Genomic DNA, 16032 nt, shown 5'->3' on the forward strand with positions numbered 1-16032 from the left:
AGAACAGTTAGTGAACAGTGTAGCCATGTTTTTATGTATAATACTGGACTGTAACACCAGGGCTAACAGGCTCTGCCCTGCAATACAAAAATAAAGGTGCTCCGTTATGTCCTTGTCTTCTACACTAACCATCAACTGGTGAGGATTATGACTTCCTTCAGCTTCTCATCTTTTAGCATTAAATTATGTATGCATGAGAGGTGATTGATAGGTCTGTGGCATTAAGTGGAAGGGGATGAGTTATACAACTCCATGCACGGGCAGTTCAACCCCTTTAGTCATTATGCAGAAAGTTTGAAGTTAATAACTTTTGTGGTATTCCTTTTTCAGGCAATTGAACATCTTAAGGCAGTGCTGTTTGACAAAATGGACTACATGAGCCTTCGAGCAGTCATCTGCTACCTCTAACTCAAGGGTTGTCCACAAGGTCCACAAACACATGGTAGCAACACTAGGTGGAGGGTGGCATCCTCAGACTAGTGCCTCTTATGCAAGACGAAAAAGGAGCTTGGTTTCTAAAGATGACTCCTTCCATTTTCAGTCACCCTTCACAGCCTCAGTGTGGGCTCTAGTTTTAAAACAAGTTGGAAACATGAAAATAGTAACAATAGTAAAATTAGCTGATGAACATTGACATTTCAGTCCACAAAGCTGACTGCAAATAAACTGCATATTTGCCATGCTAGATGTAAAAGGAGTAGCAACGGTAAGAGTAGCAAAGGTTCAATTTCATACCTATACTATGCAATAAGAAGAGCTAATGTTAAAGTCAAAATCTGAATGTGTGTGTGTGTGTGTGTGTGATTGCAGTGCCATAACTTCTTATAATGTGTCAAGACTGTCAACAGGGTGATAAATAACAAGGATGGAGAGAGTTTGATGGAACTGGAAAGAAAATATGAAAGGAACATTTGGTTGTGTACATAATGTATGACTTGAATGTTTGCAGGCCTACAGACAGACAGACAGACCAGATAGATAGATACACTGTTTGGGGTGAAATTTTACTGTAAACTGTGTTAAGTAAAACACCATAAACTGAAAAACATCACATTCAGTTTTTCACTTTTTCATTTAGAGATATTTGGGGGATTGTACACTTTGTTGACTGTCCTGAAAGCTTGTTCCATCTGCTCAGTAAATATTTACATGTTAGTCACTGAACATTCCACTGGACATATTGGGCCTGGCAACGTCTCACATGGATTTGAACCCTGAGAGACCTTTTGTTCGATCCAGGCCACCTACTGCACCCTCAAACTGGAGAAAACCCTCTTGTTGCCCACAAAAGTATCCATTCAGTGTGTCACAGTGCTGTCACAGAATATGTGCTGAGTCCAATGTACACCTCGGCCCTTGGCAAATTACCTGTGGTACTATTTTTCTCTCTTTCTATTTTCATGTTTGAGCAAAACAACACTTGAAAGGACAAGATGGGCTATCATCAATTCCCAGTATTTTTAAACTGTTTCCATGAACCTCTTTTGCAGTTAATTCAGTAAAAAAAAAGAGAAAGTTAAAAAAAACAGGCTATTATTAGCTCCGGTCACATGCACTGACCCATGTGAGGTACGCATCCCAGTCCATAATGATATCAACAAGTGCTGTGCCTCTCATATACTATAACCACTGAGCTAAGATTGGCTAAACAAGCTCATTGGGGTATGGGTCAGTGCCAGTAGAGTTGTCTGGAAAGACTGCTGAGAGCCTGGATGTGCAGCTGAGGTACTTAAAGATGACTTAACAGTACGCTAAGTTTACTAATATTTTTTTACGTGAGCATAAAAAAAGCATGTTTCGGTTCCTGTAACTGTTTACGGTGTCGATGTCAGGAAATTTAGAAATCAGAAACACTTGAGACTCCGCTGACAGAGAACATTGGAACATGCACTGTTATATCCTATTCTAAAAGGTATCTTTACAGGGTAAAACAAATATATATATGACATGTTATCACATTCACATGATTGTATTTATTTTTGGCTTTTTAAGTTTGTTATATCCCATAAAACCGACAAATTTAGACAAAACCACTCCTACAGGTCAGTCCAAAATAAACTTTTGACAACATACTGTTTGTAAAGGTTTGATCTTCTGGATTTAGTCCCAAAGGTGATCAATTAGATTTGCTGAAGCTGTGTGCACTGTTTGCCCACTGTTAGATCACCCTGTAGTGCTCAGCCTGTTTTAACCTGAATCATTTATTTTGATTTTCACTGTTTGATTCATCTCTTATGACCAGGTTGAAGCAGCAATAATTAATGTACATCAGACCATTAATTTAGCTGTGCAGTAGCCTACAGGTCTGTTTCAGACATAAATAATAGATGAGCTGATTGTGTGCACAGTGCAGCAAAATGAAATGGATATTACCTGATTGCGTGATGAAATTGATTTGTTGTTCAAGTCAAACAAGAGATTTCACCTCCCTCTGTTTGTCAGTGTCGAGTTTTCAATGAACTTGTGTTTCCAATGCTTTTACATCTAAATTACATCACAAAAATAATTGTGTTTTGATGTAAGAATGATGAAGAAAGGCCAGAAGCAAATGTTCCTCAGTCTGAACAGTTCTGTTTCATTTTGTTCCTCATTTTTGGTAACAAAACTCCCCCTCAGAACTGCAAGTCAGTTCAGCAATAAAGTACCTTGATGGCCAATTTTGCAACCATTCTGATTGAATCTGCAGGTGTCTCTTCCAATATACCAACTTTTGCTTATCTTTCTGAGTGTGTGTGTGTGTGTGTGTGCATAAGCAGCACCACCCATTAGCTCACCTGTTCTCAAGTATGAATGCAAGCTAACCTATTTTAAGTCCGCATTTTGCACTTTGTGTGTGACCTTGAAGGAACATAGGAATGTAAGCCATCACACAAAGATCAGCAAACACGTTAAAATCACACCACCCCAACGTCCGCAAAGACGGCCGATATTTATCCAGAGTCCAAACAAACATTCAGACGCCGTAAACAAAGTGTTTGGCCTGCTTAAGCCAAAAGCACTGGGATCAGATTTACTTGTGTGTGTTGCAACAGCGTCTGTGTGGATGTAACACATTCACAAACTGAAACAAGATGATACATGGTGTGACGTCTGGAAAAAAGAGAGAGGATTTGAGCCTTTGGACAGCGAGATGAGAGTTTAATTTAATGGTCTGATCGGAAAGAACATACAGCAGCTCAGTTTCATATGGCTATTTATGGCATGTCTCTCATTGCTTTGTGATGGAAATTGCCATTTTTCACTCTCTTAAGTTCCACTGTGGCTATAAACTGCACACATATCAGTGGAATTATTTCTCTCATCCCTTGAAATTTCCAGTTTTTGTTTTACTACCTAAACATTTTAATGGTGTTATTATGGTGCCTGTAGAACCAAAAAGTTCTTTTTTGACCTTTATAATCCAGCCAAAGCTCTACTATCTCATTTCCTATTTAGCCAATGATGGTCTCTGTGTCATTCGCAAGAGGTTATACACAGACCATTAAAAGCAGATGGAAATGATATTCTGCTGAATGTCGGGGCAACTGAGTGCCCCGTGTTCTTAACCTTTTGATGTGCTACCTGTATCAGACCCAGTTTGTAAAGTGACATGTAAACCAGGTTTGATTTAGCAGGTGCAAAGATCACTTTTTTTCCAGTCAGTAGTACGTAGAATAACAAAACTTCCTTTAAGCGGTAGTTAAACTGGTATTTTTTTTCTCTTGACCTGCTTTCTGTCTGTCTCTGGCTCTCCTCACACTGATGATTGCCACTAAAGACATCAAGTGGGAGGAAAAGGTGCAGAGCGGAAAGAAAGACGGGACCAGAGTTGGTGCTTGTTGAATGGCAAGTGAACGCTGCCTGGCATGAGAAAAGAGAGGTGACAGACAGCCAGAGACACAAAGTCACCGGGGAGGGGGGGGCTTTCTGGAGGTCTAAGACTCCTTCTGCTTTAGACCATGAACTTATCTATTAACCCTCATAATGTTTAAAATATGCCCAGAAAAAATGTTAATCAGGACAAATTCTTAAAAATTGTTTCAAATTTTCCAGAAAAACCCCATTAAAACCATCTTTACTCATTAACGAATTTCCATTGTCATTTAGCCTTACTTTTCAAACTTTCAACACAGCTAAGATGTAAGAACAGATTACATCAAGATTTCTCACTTCTGGAACAACATAATAATTAAGATGAGCTTTGAAAACTTGAAAAAAAAAAAAAAAAAAAAAACTTTGAAAATAAAAGCAGTATGTGCGTGCAGGTTCATGAGCCGACATCACTAATCTCACTTGACACCGTGGGATTCTCTTGGTTAGAGGTTGGACAGGCACACCAACACACGCTCATGTTTTGCACCTTGAGATGCCACGAGATTTATGAATTGAGGGAATTTGACAGATCATTTTAAATAATGGAAACACAAGCCTCTGAGGCACAGTGTCCATGACGCCAATAGGTAGTAAAATTACCCTTGAATCTGCCAAGACAAATAGGCTCCAGGCCTGTGTGCTGCATTCCTCCATCGCACGGCTCACACACACTGCCATTTAAGGCTACTGAGTGTGCTGACAGACTTGTGGAAGGAGAGACAGATAAAAAGAAGCAGTGCTTCTGATACTCTATAATGACAGAGTGAGCACTTGATCACTTCTGTCATTTCTGTATCATAAAGTTTCTGAGATGTCTATACAGTTTTGATATTATTGTCATGTTCTTTCTCTCCCCCCCCCCCCCCCCCGTTTTTTTTTTATATTCCCTCCATTTTTCTTTTTGAAAATAAGCCATTGCCAGATGCATACTGATGAAATAGATGTGCAAGTGCAAAATACTATAAATAGTGCTGTTCGGAGACATCACTGCATGAGATGATGACCTGCCTGCATTCCAGCTGAGGTGTAATAATTTAAAAAATTCTGGAGAAATTACAAAAGACATTACTTCAGAGTTATCAAGAAAAATGATACACTGAGATTTCTTGAACAATGTTGCATTACATAACCTTGGCCAATGTGAAGTGAGAAAAGATACTCAAGGATGCACACTTATGTGGCTAAGAGGTTCTGTTTCATGCTTCCCCCTGCTGGATAACTACAGCAACTACTACCTACAGTGAAATTAATGCGATACCTGCTGCACAAATCCATTTTAAGTAAAAGTTGAAAAGTAATTTTTTTTGCAATATTGAAAGAATATACAGACCTGATTATTTATTAATTTGCATATATAGCCTCTGGTGTTCATGTGTAGCATGGGGAACAATAACTAAATTCTCTTATGTGTACTACAATTCAAAATGCTATTTAAAATGATATTTAAAAACAATCTGCAAACCTGGCCAAGCCTTTATCACAAAATAATGCACTTTTAATACACAACATGTTATCTGATATACTAAAATATGAATTAATCTGCACACAAAATAACAATGTGTGTGTAAACATAAAGTTTATGCTGTCATATAAGATGTTAATGTGTGTGTTTTTTCAAAAAAGTTGCACAAATGAATCAGTTGGTATTACTAGCTGGTATTGTTTCTCTGATTAATAATGACTTTTCGTTTGACTGCCCACGTTTTGGGTTGCCTTGGTTATATGGTCAGTTTGTTTATTGACTGCAGTTTTGTTAAAGAGGTTGGAGATTGAACTGAATCTGCTATATTCCACACTCCACCAACAACCAGGTAAACCTTGTGACTAATTGTTGTACAATTAGGTAATTAGACAATTTTGCTGCTAGTTAAATGTACTTTATATGAAGGCACATGATTGTCATGGTAAACCTTAGCTGCAAGACCTTGGCAGTATATCTACTGCTTTAGAAATGTGTGGCATTTTGTAGTGGATGGAGTTTGTATTAAATATTTCAGACAAAAAAAAGTTTGAAATTAATATATGATTCTCATGTACTTGCTCTATTTTACCACTTGATGTCACCCTTTTTACAGAAACCAGTGAACAGAAACTTTGGGCTGATCCATTCAATTACTCTAGTGCCCTTCACACGCACAGAGCCGAAGTGTACAATTTACTCAGTATGTGAGGTTTGAAAGGAAAAACTGAAATACAAACAAAAAAAAATGGTATTAGTGTGTGTTTGTGCTGGTGTGTGTGTGTTCTACTATCTTTGGTCCTTCAAAACCCTTTTGCTCTGTGGTAAATGGCAGTACAGAAAATGTTTTATAAACACAGCAACTGCTGGCTTTTGTTCAATTTCTAATAACTTAATTCCTGCATGACTAAGTTTATATTATTGTTTCAGTGTGAATCTCCTTACCTTCCTCCCAGAGAACAGCATACACAGTTGATGCATGGAGCCGCCATTCTTGGTCAGCTCTTTCTTCAGGGTTTTAGGTGATGGAAGTGTCCAGCCTCCCTTGTGGTGCGCTCCCCCCACCTCCAGGCAGTTGATGGCGTTGTCGGAGGTGAAACACGGCGTGCGGGGATCTTGCAGGAGGCTCCCTTCGCTGTGAGTGCGTCTGCGGAGGGAATTCTGCACACTCAGCCCGCCTCCTCCGTGCTTCTCGCAGGTGGCGCCCTCCACCATGCTGCGACGCTTGCTGTCACTACGCTGCAGGTAGGCATCGTCACTGTCGTCTTCATCGTCTTCCTCTTCGGACTCCTCGTCTTCATCTTCATCGTACTCTTCCTCATCAGTGTTGGGTGATGAAAGGGCATCGGCACTAAAGGAGCGATCGAGGCGCAACTCAGGGATGACAAATGAGGAGGAAGAGGAGGATGGGGGTGCATTAGTGTCAGGGGGCTCTGAAGCGTTGTCTTCATCTGTGTTTGACACCACCAGGTTTAGGTTGACTTCATCTTCATTTCTCTCCCCCTCCTCCTCGTCTTCTTCTTCTTTCTCTTCTCCTTCACTCCCTGGACTCCTTCTGCTGGCCCTAAACTCATCCTCTTCCTCTTCATCTTCCTCTCTCCTGCTCTCCCCATCCTTTCCCTCTCTCCAGATCTCCATTTCCTCCATACTCTTGCAGTCCTCCCCCTCAGTGGAAGGAGGTGGCGTTGGAGGCACCTTATGTCGCTCCTCAGACCCCATCAGACCTCCAAGGGGCATGTAGATCTCATCCAGTGGGGTGAGAGGCTCGGAGGGATGAGGACTACCTAGTGTTGGAGGCTCTGAGGGACTGGAGGGGTACAGACTGCTCTCCTCACCTTCTGAGTTGCGAGGGGGCAGGTGGAGGCACACACCTCCCCGATCTCCTCCTACTCCACCCAGCTCACATGAAGGTGCATCCACCTTTGGCTCCAGCATCTGGACAAGGGAACAGAAAAAGACAGAAGAGGAGAAGAGTTAGTTAAATCTGTCTGGACAATTAATGGACTGTATATACACATAAATCTGACATCTTTAATGCAGCAAGATTTACTTCATTTCCATGAGCAAATCCACTTATCACAACGATTCCATTACAGTTATCGAATTCGGTCTTGAAATATCTTGCTAGATGTTGGTGTAACCGAGATGTAATGCCAGGACCAGACTAGAAAACATTGATGTCTTTTGAGAAGGTCACAGTCAGCGTAAGTGATGATAGTCCAGCCGTGACTTGCCCAGGAGACGGGCAACATACTGAACCATGACTGATCACAGCATACAGTTTTTCATGATCCACAGAAGGGGACAAAACTAGACTTCCTGAACCAGGAACCTAAGTTTAACAAGCATGTCACGAACGTTATTGAATTATGATATGTTAGCATCTCAACTCGGACCCGATGAGGCGTCCAAGAGGCAATTGCTGTACCCAGTGATGAGTTCTGTTCATAAGAATGACGAAAGGCTGATTTGCCGGAGGCCATATCGCAATATCAGTGCCAGTGATGGTGATATATTGCTATTTTGCTCACTCATGCTCCAATAGCCATGGTACTACACTGGAGCTTGCTGCACTGGTTGGGACTAACAGGTACTAAGTACTTAACAATTGTAAGGGCTTACTAATAACGAGCCAAGCCTCTTGCAGAAATTGAGATGATTATCGCTACAAAGTATACCATCAACCACCCATATGTTCACCCATCTATCTTCACTCTATTTACATACTGTATACACAACACAAACACCACACACACAGAGAGAGTGTGCTGTCTGTCCTCACCTCCTGCCTTGAGCAATTTCACAGCATTACCTGCTTCCCAATATCTGCCGGTTTTTAATTCTGCTGTGACCTCTTCCAGCTTACAGAGCCCTCAGTGGGAGGATCATTACAAATATATTTTGAGTAGACCAACATCATTCAAACTCACGGAACTGTATTTTAAACTCAACTTAAGATTATAAAGTTATGCACAAAGTATTTTTTCCTACAGAAACTATGCAATGTTTCTCTCAAAACAAAATAAGCATGACTAAAAAGTATTTAAAAGTATTAAACATGTAAAATCAATTCGACCTTCTTTAGGTCTGCAGCAAGTCTTGTGAAGGGCCTCATTGTACTGGACAAGTTAACCCATGATGACAAGCTGTAGTCACAAGATGCTCTGTTCTAATTTGAGATAATGCTGCCTCCTCTCCCACAGCTCTCATGATATTTCAAAAACTGTTTGTGTACTTTATTTTGCAGCTCAAATAAGTTTCCCCCAGATACTTCTGCCCTGGTTGTACTGGCTTCTAAACTTTTGACCTGTATTCATGAACTCTGCAAAGAATTTTTCAGACTTTAACTCAGGATCAGCTCAGAAAAACAACCCTTAAACTAAGGTTATCCATACTGTATAAAATGTGTGTGAGAGAAATGTGTGCTTTTGTTCTTAGTGTAGAGTCTATAAGCACAAGTTAAGTAGTGATATGTATGATATGTGGTAAAATGGTGTGAACTATGGTCCACAGGTAAGGCACAGTCTGATTATGATATGTCTGGATAAAGGACACTGAGGACACTGAGTTGTGAAATTAAGGTCTGTCTGTTTTTCTGCAACAAAATGACCTCATGTTTTTGTAATTTGGTCTGTGGAAAACCTCAAGATGAAGTTCTAAGACAGTTTCCTTTCTTTGCGTTCATATACTAATAATCCATTACAAACTTTTACCTCCAAAGCTTGGATGTGTAAGCCAAATTAAATCTCAGTGAAAATGTCACGATATTATCATAGAATTAATACTTCAATACAGAAAGGAAATTAGTACTCAGCCCTGTTGCACATGGTGCTAAAATGAGGCCACACAAAATACAAACAGCGATGTCCATAGCAGCCATAATATAATGGCAAGTATGATATATTAGCAGGTCTGCATTGCAATGAAGTTTCGCATCAATGGATCCTGGGCTTTGCCAGTCCTGTTCCTTGTCACTGATTCTGTATGTGACCTTCATGGACAGTGTCCAGTGTCCGGTCTGGGGAACTCAGCATTGGTGATATAGATCTCCAGTGCAGTCCACACCTATTGTCACGAGCTGTGAATGAAGGCGTCCAAAATGTGTTTCCTCTGTAGGGTGGCTTGGCTCAGCCTTAGAGTAAGGAGCTCAGGCATTCGGAGGGAGCTGGAAGACCTGCTGCCTTTAAATTAAAAGACAGCTAAGGAGTTTTTGGCCTCTGATAAATATGCCTCTTTGACTCCCTCCTTTGGCTTTCTCACCACATCCAACTAGTAAGAGACCCCTGAGTGGACCCAGAAGATACTGGAGGGATTATATATCTCATGTGTGAGGGCAAATGAATGAAGGAGGAATTCAAACTTCAAGTAAGGTTATTATTCTGGTAATTTCCAAATTCCTATAGAGCATTGCTGAAAAACTGGTCCTCGGTTACAAAGAAATGGCAACTCCTGGTTTATTTTATTTTCTGTCCTCATATGGAATCCCTCTGTGAGTAGCACAATCAAAGGTTTATCAGACTTTTTGCGTGCCTGTTTGTTTGGATGGTGTCGGTTTCATTTACCATTTCCCCAGTGTGGCCACTGTGATGTCCTCTGAGACAAGAGCAGTGACTCAGGGCTACAAATATAAACTTGAATTGTCTTGATGTTCATGGATATACACAACTGCCTCAAGGTTGCCAGACCTCTCATTTTCTCCTCTAAGTCCCTCTTAACCTCCCTGTGATCCTATTTAATGCTTCACAGTAGTGTTACAACCAAGACATCAAGGCCTCTCACTGATGCACTGGGTGTAAGAGGGGTATTTTTAGAATGAAATGCACTTTCATAAAAGCACCCAAAGGAGGAAAGTGGAAGTCAAGCTTCTGTCTTCATCTCTTTCTGCCCTTCCTTTTCCTGCTCCTTCTTGGGTCATGGTGGTCCAAGTCAAAATAGTGACTTACAATCAGAAAGAAATTATGACTTTTTTGTTTTATGAGGCTTGTATGAACGTTTTGAAGCATCATGGGATAACCATTTGTTCTTTTATCCATCATATATTTAGGCCTGAGATGTAAACAGACAGTCTCTCTTTCCCTCTCTCAACCTTGCTGACCCCCATCTCTTTCCCCGTCTTAGATACGTAAACCCGTGACTGTTGAAGATATGTCTTGAGACACAATGGAGCCACCTGTCCTGTCAGATACACTCGTTCCTTCTCATGCTCTCCACAGTGAATATGCACACACACACACACACGGAAACACAAACACACAAAAGTTAACCCCTTGTGTCTTTCAAGCCTGTCCTCACGTCTCATCCAAAGATATGAAAAGAATACATTCATAAACTTGTTAATTTCAAGGCATTGTGCAATTATGACATTTACCTCATTATCTACTCTTAAAATAATCTCTTCAGTGAGCCAGCATCAAAAGCTAAATGAAAATACACAAGATAATGTGCTTGTGTTTTTGTGCGTGTATATGTGCAAGTATACATGCAAGTGCAATGCACGAATGTGGCACAAAGTAATCAATGATTCAACACAATACAATCTCTGGCATTGCCTCAATTAGGCGAGGAAACAAAACCAGCACTAAAAGGCACAGAGAGTGGGATGCAGAGTAAGAGAGTGAATAGATGGAGGAGACAAAGTGGATAAGACAGCAGAAGGGAGGAGGGGAGTCAGTGAATGTAATGACACAGAAATGAGATGAGTAAGTGGAAGAGGGCAGAGGGAAAGACATAAAACAGGAGAGAAGAGAAGACTAAATCTTGGAAAATGTCCATCTTGGATTTTTTTAATGTAGACAGACCATGAAAAGCATTACTGTTCTAACTAGCAAATGGCCACTTAACACTAATCCTTCCAGGCACCATTTCTCTTAATTCTGAAAGGACATAACATGTTACAGTAAAATCGGCTACCAGAAACAATAAGTAAATATTAATTTTCAAACATAATTTTCAAACCAAAATTGGTTTGGTCATCTTAGTGGTGAAGGGTCAAACAGCAAAAGACTGGATCCAGCTCACTGAGAAGATGTGATTTAATGCCTTGTTAGCCAGCTACCTCTGTGTGTGCAATGAGCTAAAACGATACTTCCTCATGTTAAAGATCATGCGCTTTACTTCTGATCAAGACCAGGAGGCCGTCATACTGGCGACTGACATTTGTCCAGCGAGCCCCAGTGAATTTCATTTTTCCTCATGTGCATTGTGCAGAAAACATACTGACTTTTCTGCATACAGCTACCTTGCGCAAATGCGTACCGTCACGCACATCATGACAAATGCTTTTTTGACGTCGTCAGAGGTCTTCATTCTAACATCACCTGCTGGCTATTTAGTACATTTTAAAAAACAAAAAAATGTCAGCTTCAACTTTGAAATTGAAAAACGATTCCACTGTTTTCGAAAGCAGTGCTTGCAGGAAAAACGGCCCACTAGATGCCAATGCTGACTCTACCTCTTTTGATCGCAGAAAAATATGGGGAAAAGCACATAATGGCTCAAGTCAGTTTTATTTGTATAGTCCAAAATCACAATGCCTCAGTGGGCTTTACAATCCATACAAGAAATCCTCTATCCATAGACTCTTGATTCAAGGAGAAACTCTCCACCTAAAAGCCTTTTAGCAGGGGAAAAAATAAAATAGAAGAATCCTCGGGAACAGTCAATAAACGACCGATCCCTCTTCCAAGTCTGTCTGTCCTGTTAGAGTAAAGGTTTCTAATACATGTAAATTATAAAATATACGTAAAGAATGTGGATTTTGTTGAACTCTGCAAACAGATTTGTTTGTTGTTGTTTGATTGTTGTTTGTTCCCATAATCACTGTAGGTTAAATGGTAAAAAGACAAAACTGTGACACAAATACTGTACAGCTTTTTGCATGCGAACAAATCCTGTGCCAAATACATATGTATGCTTGGCAGCCTTGGGAGTGCCAAAATAGGAAATCTGTATTTTCAAAGTCAAAATCGGCCCAAGAGGGAAGCTACCCATGACCTTGTTTCCTGCACTCTGTGAACTGTTAATGCATAACTACAGAGAGGGCTCAGAATAAAGAAATTCAGAATACCACATACTGTTTTATTTCACATTTTGCATGTCACCAATCAAGTTCTACACCAATCAGATTCTACACATATCGGACCTTTGAAGGCTAATATTGTCTGATAAACACACAATTACAAGAAAACACACACACACTTGTGGGCAGTCACTCTGGGTCAACCATGTGAACTCTGTCCCACAGTTACCATGGCAAAGAGGGACTGGTCCCAGGGGCGCAGCTGCACTGTGTGTTCTCCAAAAACTAAGGATGTACCTTTGAACTCTGTCATCGTAGTTTTCCCCAACCGTTTCTGTGTCTAAATTTCAAGGTGCCATCTTTCATCTTTGTCTCTTTACCTCTATTTCCTCCTTCCCCTTTTCTCTGTTTAATTTCCTCTCTCCTGGTTGTTTTTGATTAAGACATTACATTATAGAGCATTAAAAGTCTTCCCCTGTCTCACTCTACTTAGTCTAATATTAATGTTTAAGGTTTAATGTTTTCACCATTACACTTGCCAAATCCATCTCCAGCCTCAATAAATCCAGCTCAACTGAATTTGCAATGCTGTTAAAAATACTGTGCACTGCCAAACAAAAGGACATGTTTTTTCCTCTCTTCCTCTTTGCCACGCCCTCTGTCTCAACTCTCTTCTACTCTCTTCCACTAACTATGTGGTGGATCTCGATGACGTTGCACAGGATGTAACTCCCCACTATTACTCATGTTTACTCTGTTCTTTAGTTTTCTTTGATCGCTGACGTAGCTCATTGATTTCTTCAAAGGACACATAAGGTCAGTGAAGTCTAGACAAAGATTTCCTGCTTACATAGCTCGAAGGGAAAACATAAAATCACCATAATGAGAAATGAGAAATAAGAAAAAAGTTAATCCAACTCCAACTGACAGATGAGAAAACTATCCCCGTTTGCTTGGTCGCACATTAAGCAAATGTTTTTTGTGTGTGTGTTAGCCCACTTGTTTTGTCTCAGTTACAAAAAGCACATACTTAGCATACCTATGAGCATTTTCCAAAGACAGTGGCTTAGGTTTGTATTTTCACCACGTATTATATGGCATATACAGCCATATGCATCTCCTCCAAATCAAATGAAGTCACAAGCAGGTGCTTTACAGTTACAAGTATGCTACTTTGTGAGGACAGCAGGCTTCGCATTGAGGTTCTTTCTTAAGCTTAGTAACAAGGACGTGATCCCTCAACAGCTTCCCACCTACACTCACACAAATTTGTGTCTGATGAGCTCCAGGTCCCTCTGGTTTAGATTTTTTGATGCATTTTTCCTGCCTTACTAAATCTCAATTATGTGGTGAATGAGTGGTAGATTTTGGAATAGAATTTGTGACTTATCAGAACTGACAGCATTTTTATCTCGTGCGGAATTCAGATCGTTCACTAAAAGTAAAAACAGCAAGTTCAAGTACAGAAGTGTTATTAACAAAATGTACTTAAGTAGTAGTAGCAGCAGTGCGGAAAATGTTATACAGTAGAATGCACCCTGTCTAAGTTACATTATCCTGTATTACAGTACGGGATCACTATTACTGATGCATATAACATGTTGTAGTAAATTTGTACTTAAAGTGGAAAGATTTTCCACACACTCCTTTCCAAACACACACAGCTCAAGTTGTTCATTTGCCTTAAGTGAAATTATTCGCTCCAACCCACGTCACAGGTTGTTACATAAACTCACACACACACAGAGTTCATTTTTCTACATTCCTGTAATCACAGGTTGTGTATTACAAAAGCCACACACAAGTTCTGTCTCCTTTGAAAATTTTGTTGGTAAGCTTGCCATGCAGTAGGTGATATATGATAAATGTGTTTGACTGAAGGCAAGACAGCTCATTGCTTCGTGTGCATGTCTACACCAACTAAATACATATTAGGCGTGTTTTGACATGTAGTGTCCAGAACAATCTATGGTCTGAAGATGTAAAAGCTTTTACTGCTTTGTGTAAGACCAATAACTTGTTAAGGGACCATACAGCTGATCAATCTCTGAATGACCTCATTATATGCACTGCAATGCACCGGCCTATTTTACCCTCGATTTCACTGAGAGAAGAGGCATGAGACGGTAACTGTCGTTTATCGAAGACCCCTCTCTTGTGATCAGGCCGGTAGGAAACAGAACATGTGAAAGGGAGCGAGGGAACAAGTGGGGGAAAAAAATTATCTGTGTATCAAAGAAACCCAAGAGGACAAGATCTCAGGTGAACAAAAGGAACATAATAGTACATTTTTTCAAATGAATCATGAAAAAAAAATGGTATCAAATTGCTGGCTGAAGACAGCAATAAAAATGATTTATGTTCTCTATTATTTATGTAGGTCTGCATTTTTATCTTTTACTAAAGTGGTCATGTAACCAATGTGCATCCATTCATATATAGATAACAATACTGCTATTTATCTCTGATACCATTGCTGCAAGGTACTCGGAATATTCTGTAACACTGACTAAAGAAGAATCGCACATGAAATACAGGGTTCAATATGGAGTTCTCACAGGAGTACTTGGCAGTGAGTAAAACCTTTGGAGATGTCGACTGCATTTTATTAGCATGAAGTGTCTTCTCATTAATATTTCAGCTGCCTTTCAGTAGCCTTCCTGTACGCGTCCACGTGTGTGTTTATGTTTTAGTCGTTGCAATCAAAGTCATCGGAAGAAATAAAACAGTGCACTTCCACTTTAACAAAATCTTTGGAGGAATCAATATTTGTTCCCCTACAGAAACCAGCCAGGGAGAAATGGGATGCGCGCTGGCTTTTTCAGGGTATGTGAGTGTCACTTCCAAAGATGCAAAGGCATTATTGATAGAAGCTGAGGGTTCACAGAGAAAATGTCATTGACGTAACTTGCCCCGTGACGCCAGGCAGCTGAAGACAATGTGACCAGTGAAAAAGACTGCAAAAGGCCTTCATAAAAAGAGCAGAGAGAGTGTGAGCCTGTGTGTGTGTGTGCGTGTGTGCGTGTGCATTGGTGGAGGAGTTATGTGTGAGTGCCTGTGTGACAAACAAGGGATTGTGATGTGTGCGAGATTGTGTTTCTCAGATTATAACAAACATCTCATTTGTTCAAGCTGGGACTGGCTGTATAAGAACAGCTGATAAATCACATCTAGGCTTATGTGTATGTATGTTGTGTGTGTGTGTGTGTGTGTGTGTGGATGCATATTCCTGTAGTTGTGGGGACAAAAATCTATTGACACAGACACAATGTGAGGACTTGCCTACAAGTCCCCACAATGTAACTCATTAAATATTAGGGTGGAGACTTGCTGTAATGTAAGGGTTAGGATTAGGCACGTAATGTTTATTGTTATGACTGGGTGGTCGTTCTAGAAAATGAATGTAATATCCCCAAAAGTGATGGAAACGGACCGTGTGTGTGTGTGTGTGTGTGAGTGTACAGCAGAGGGATGGAGCACTGACACTGTCTATTATTGATCAAAAACAAGGGAAAGACTGAGGGAAGGACGCTCCATATCTTTACACCACTGTACTTGAAAATTCATTCAAGCAACCATTCACTCAAACTGTGAATTTTAGATCACCTCTCTATTTGTATATCAACAGGCAGCGACACAAACTACCACACAACACACACATTCTCTCTCCTTCTAAGTGGAGAATAGCACTACAATTCCCTTA

At 40.3% G+C, this 16032-nt stretch overlaps 1 protein-coding gene across 6 annotated transcripts in view; it reads right to left on the minus strand.

Moving 5' to 3' along the window:
* The window catches only part of rgs3a (regulator of G protein signaling 3a), a 131223-nt gene that overhangs the window by 26435 nt on the left and 88756 nt on the right, over positions 1-16032 (minus strand). For all 6 annotated transcript variants that reach the window (XM_046374850.1, XM_046374851.1, XM_046374852.1 and 3 more), the window contains one exon: positions 6257-7246. In XM_046374850.1, coding sequence (XP_046230806.1) covers positions 6257-7246 — 990 coding nt within the window. The remainder of the gene's footprint in view (positions 1-6256; positions 7247-16032) is intronic.

The sequence above is a fragment of the Scatophagus argus genome, chromosome 20 (genome assembly GCF_020382885.2).
Source record: "Scatophagus argus isolate fScaArg1 chromosome 20, fScaArg1.pri, whole genome shotgun sequence".
Lineage (NCBI taxonomy): Eukaryota > Metazoa > Chordata > Actinopteri > Scatophagidae > Scatophagus > Scatophagus argus.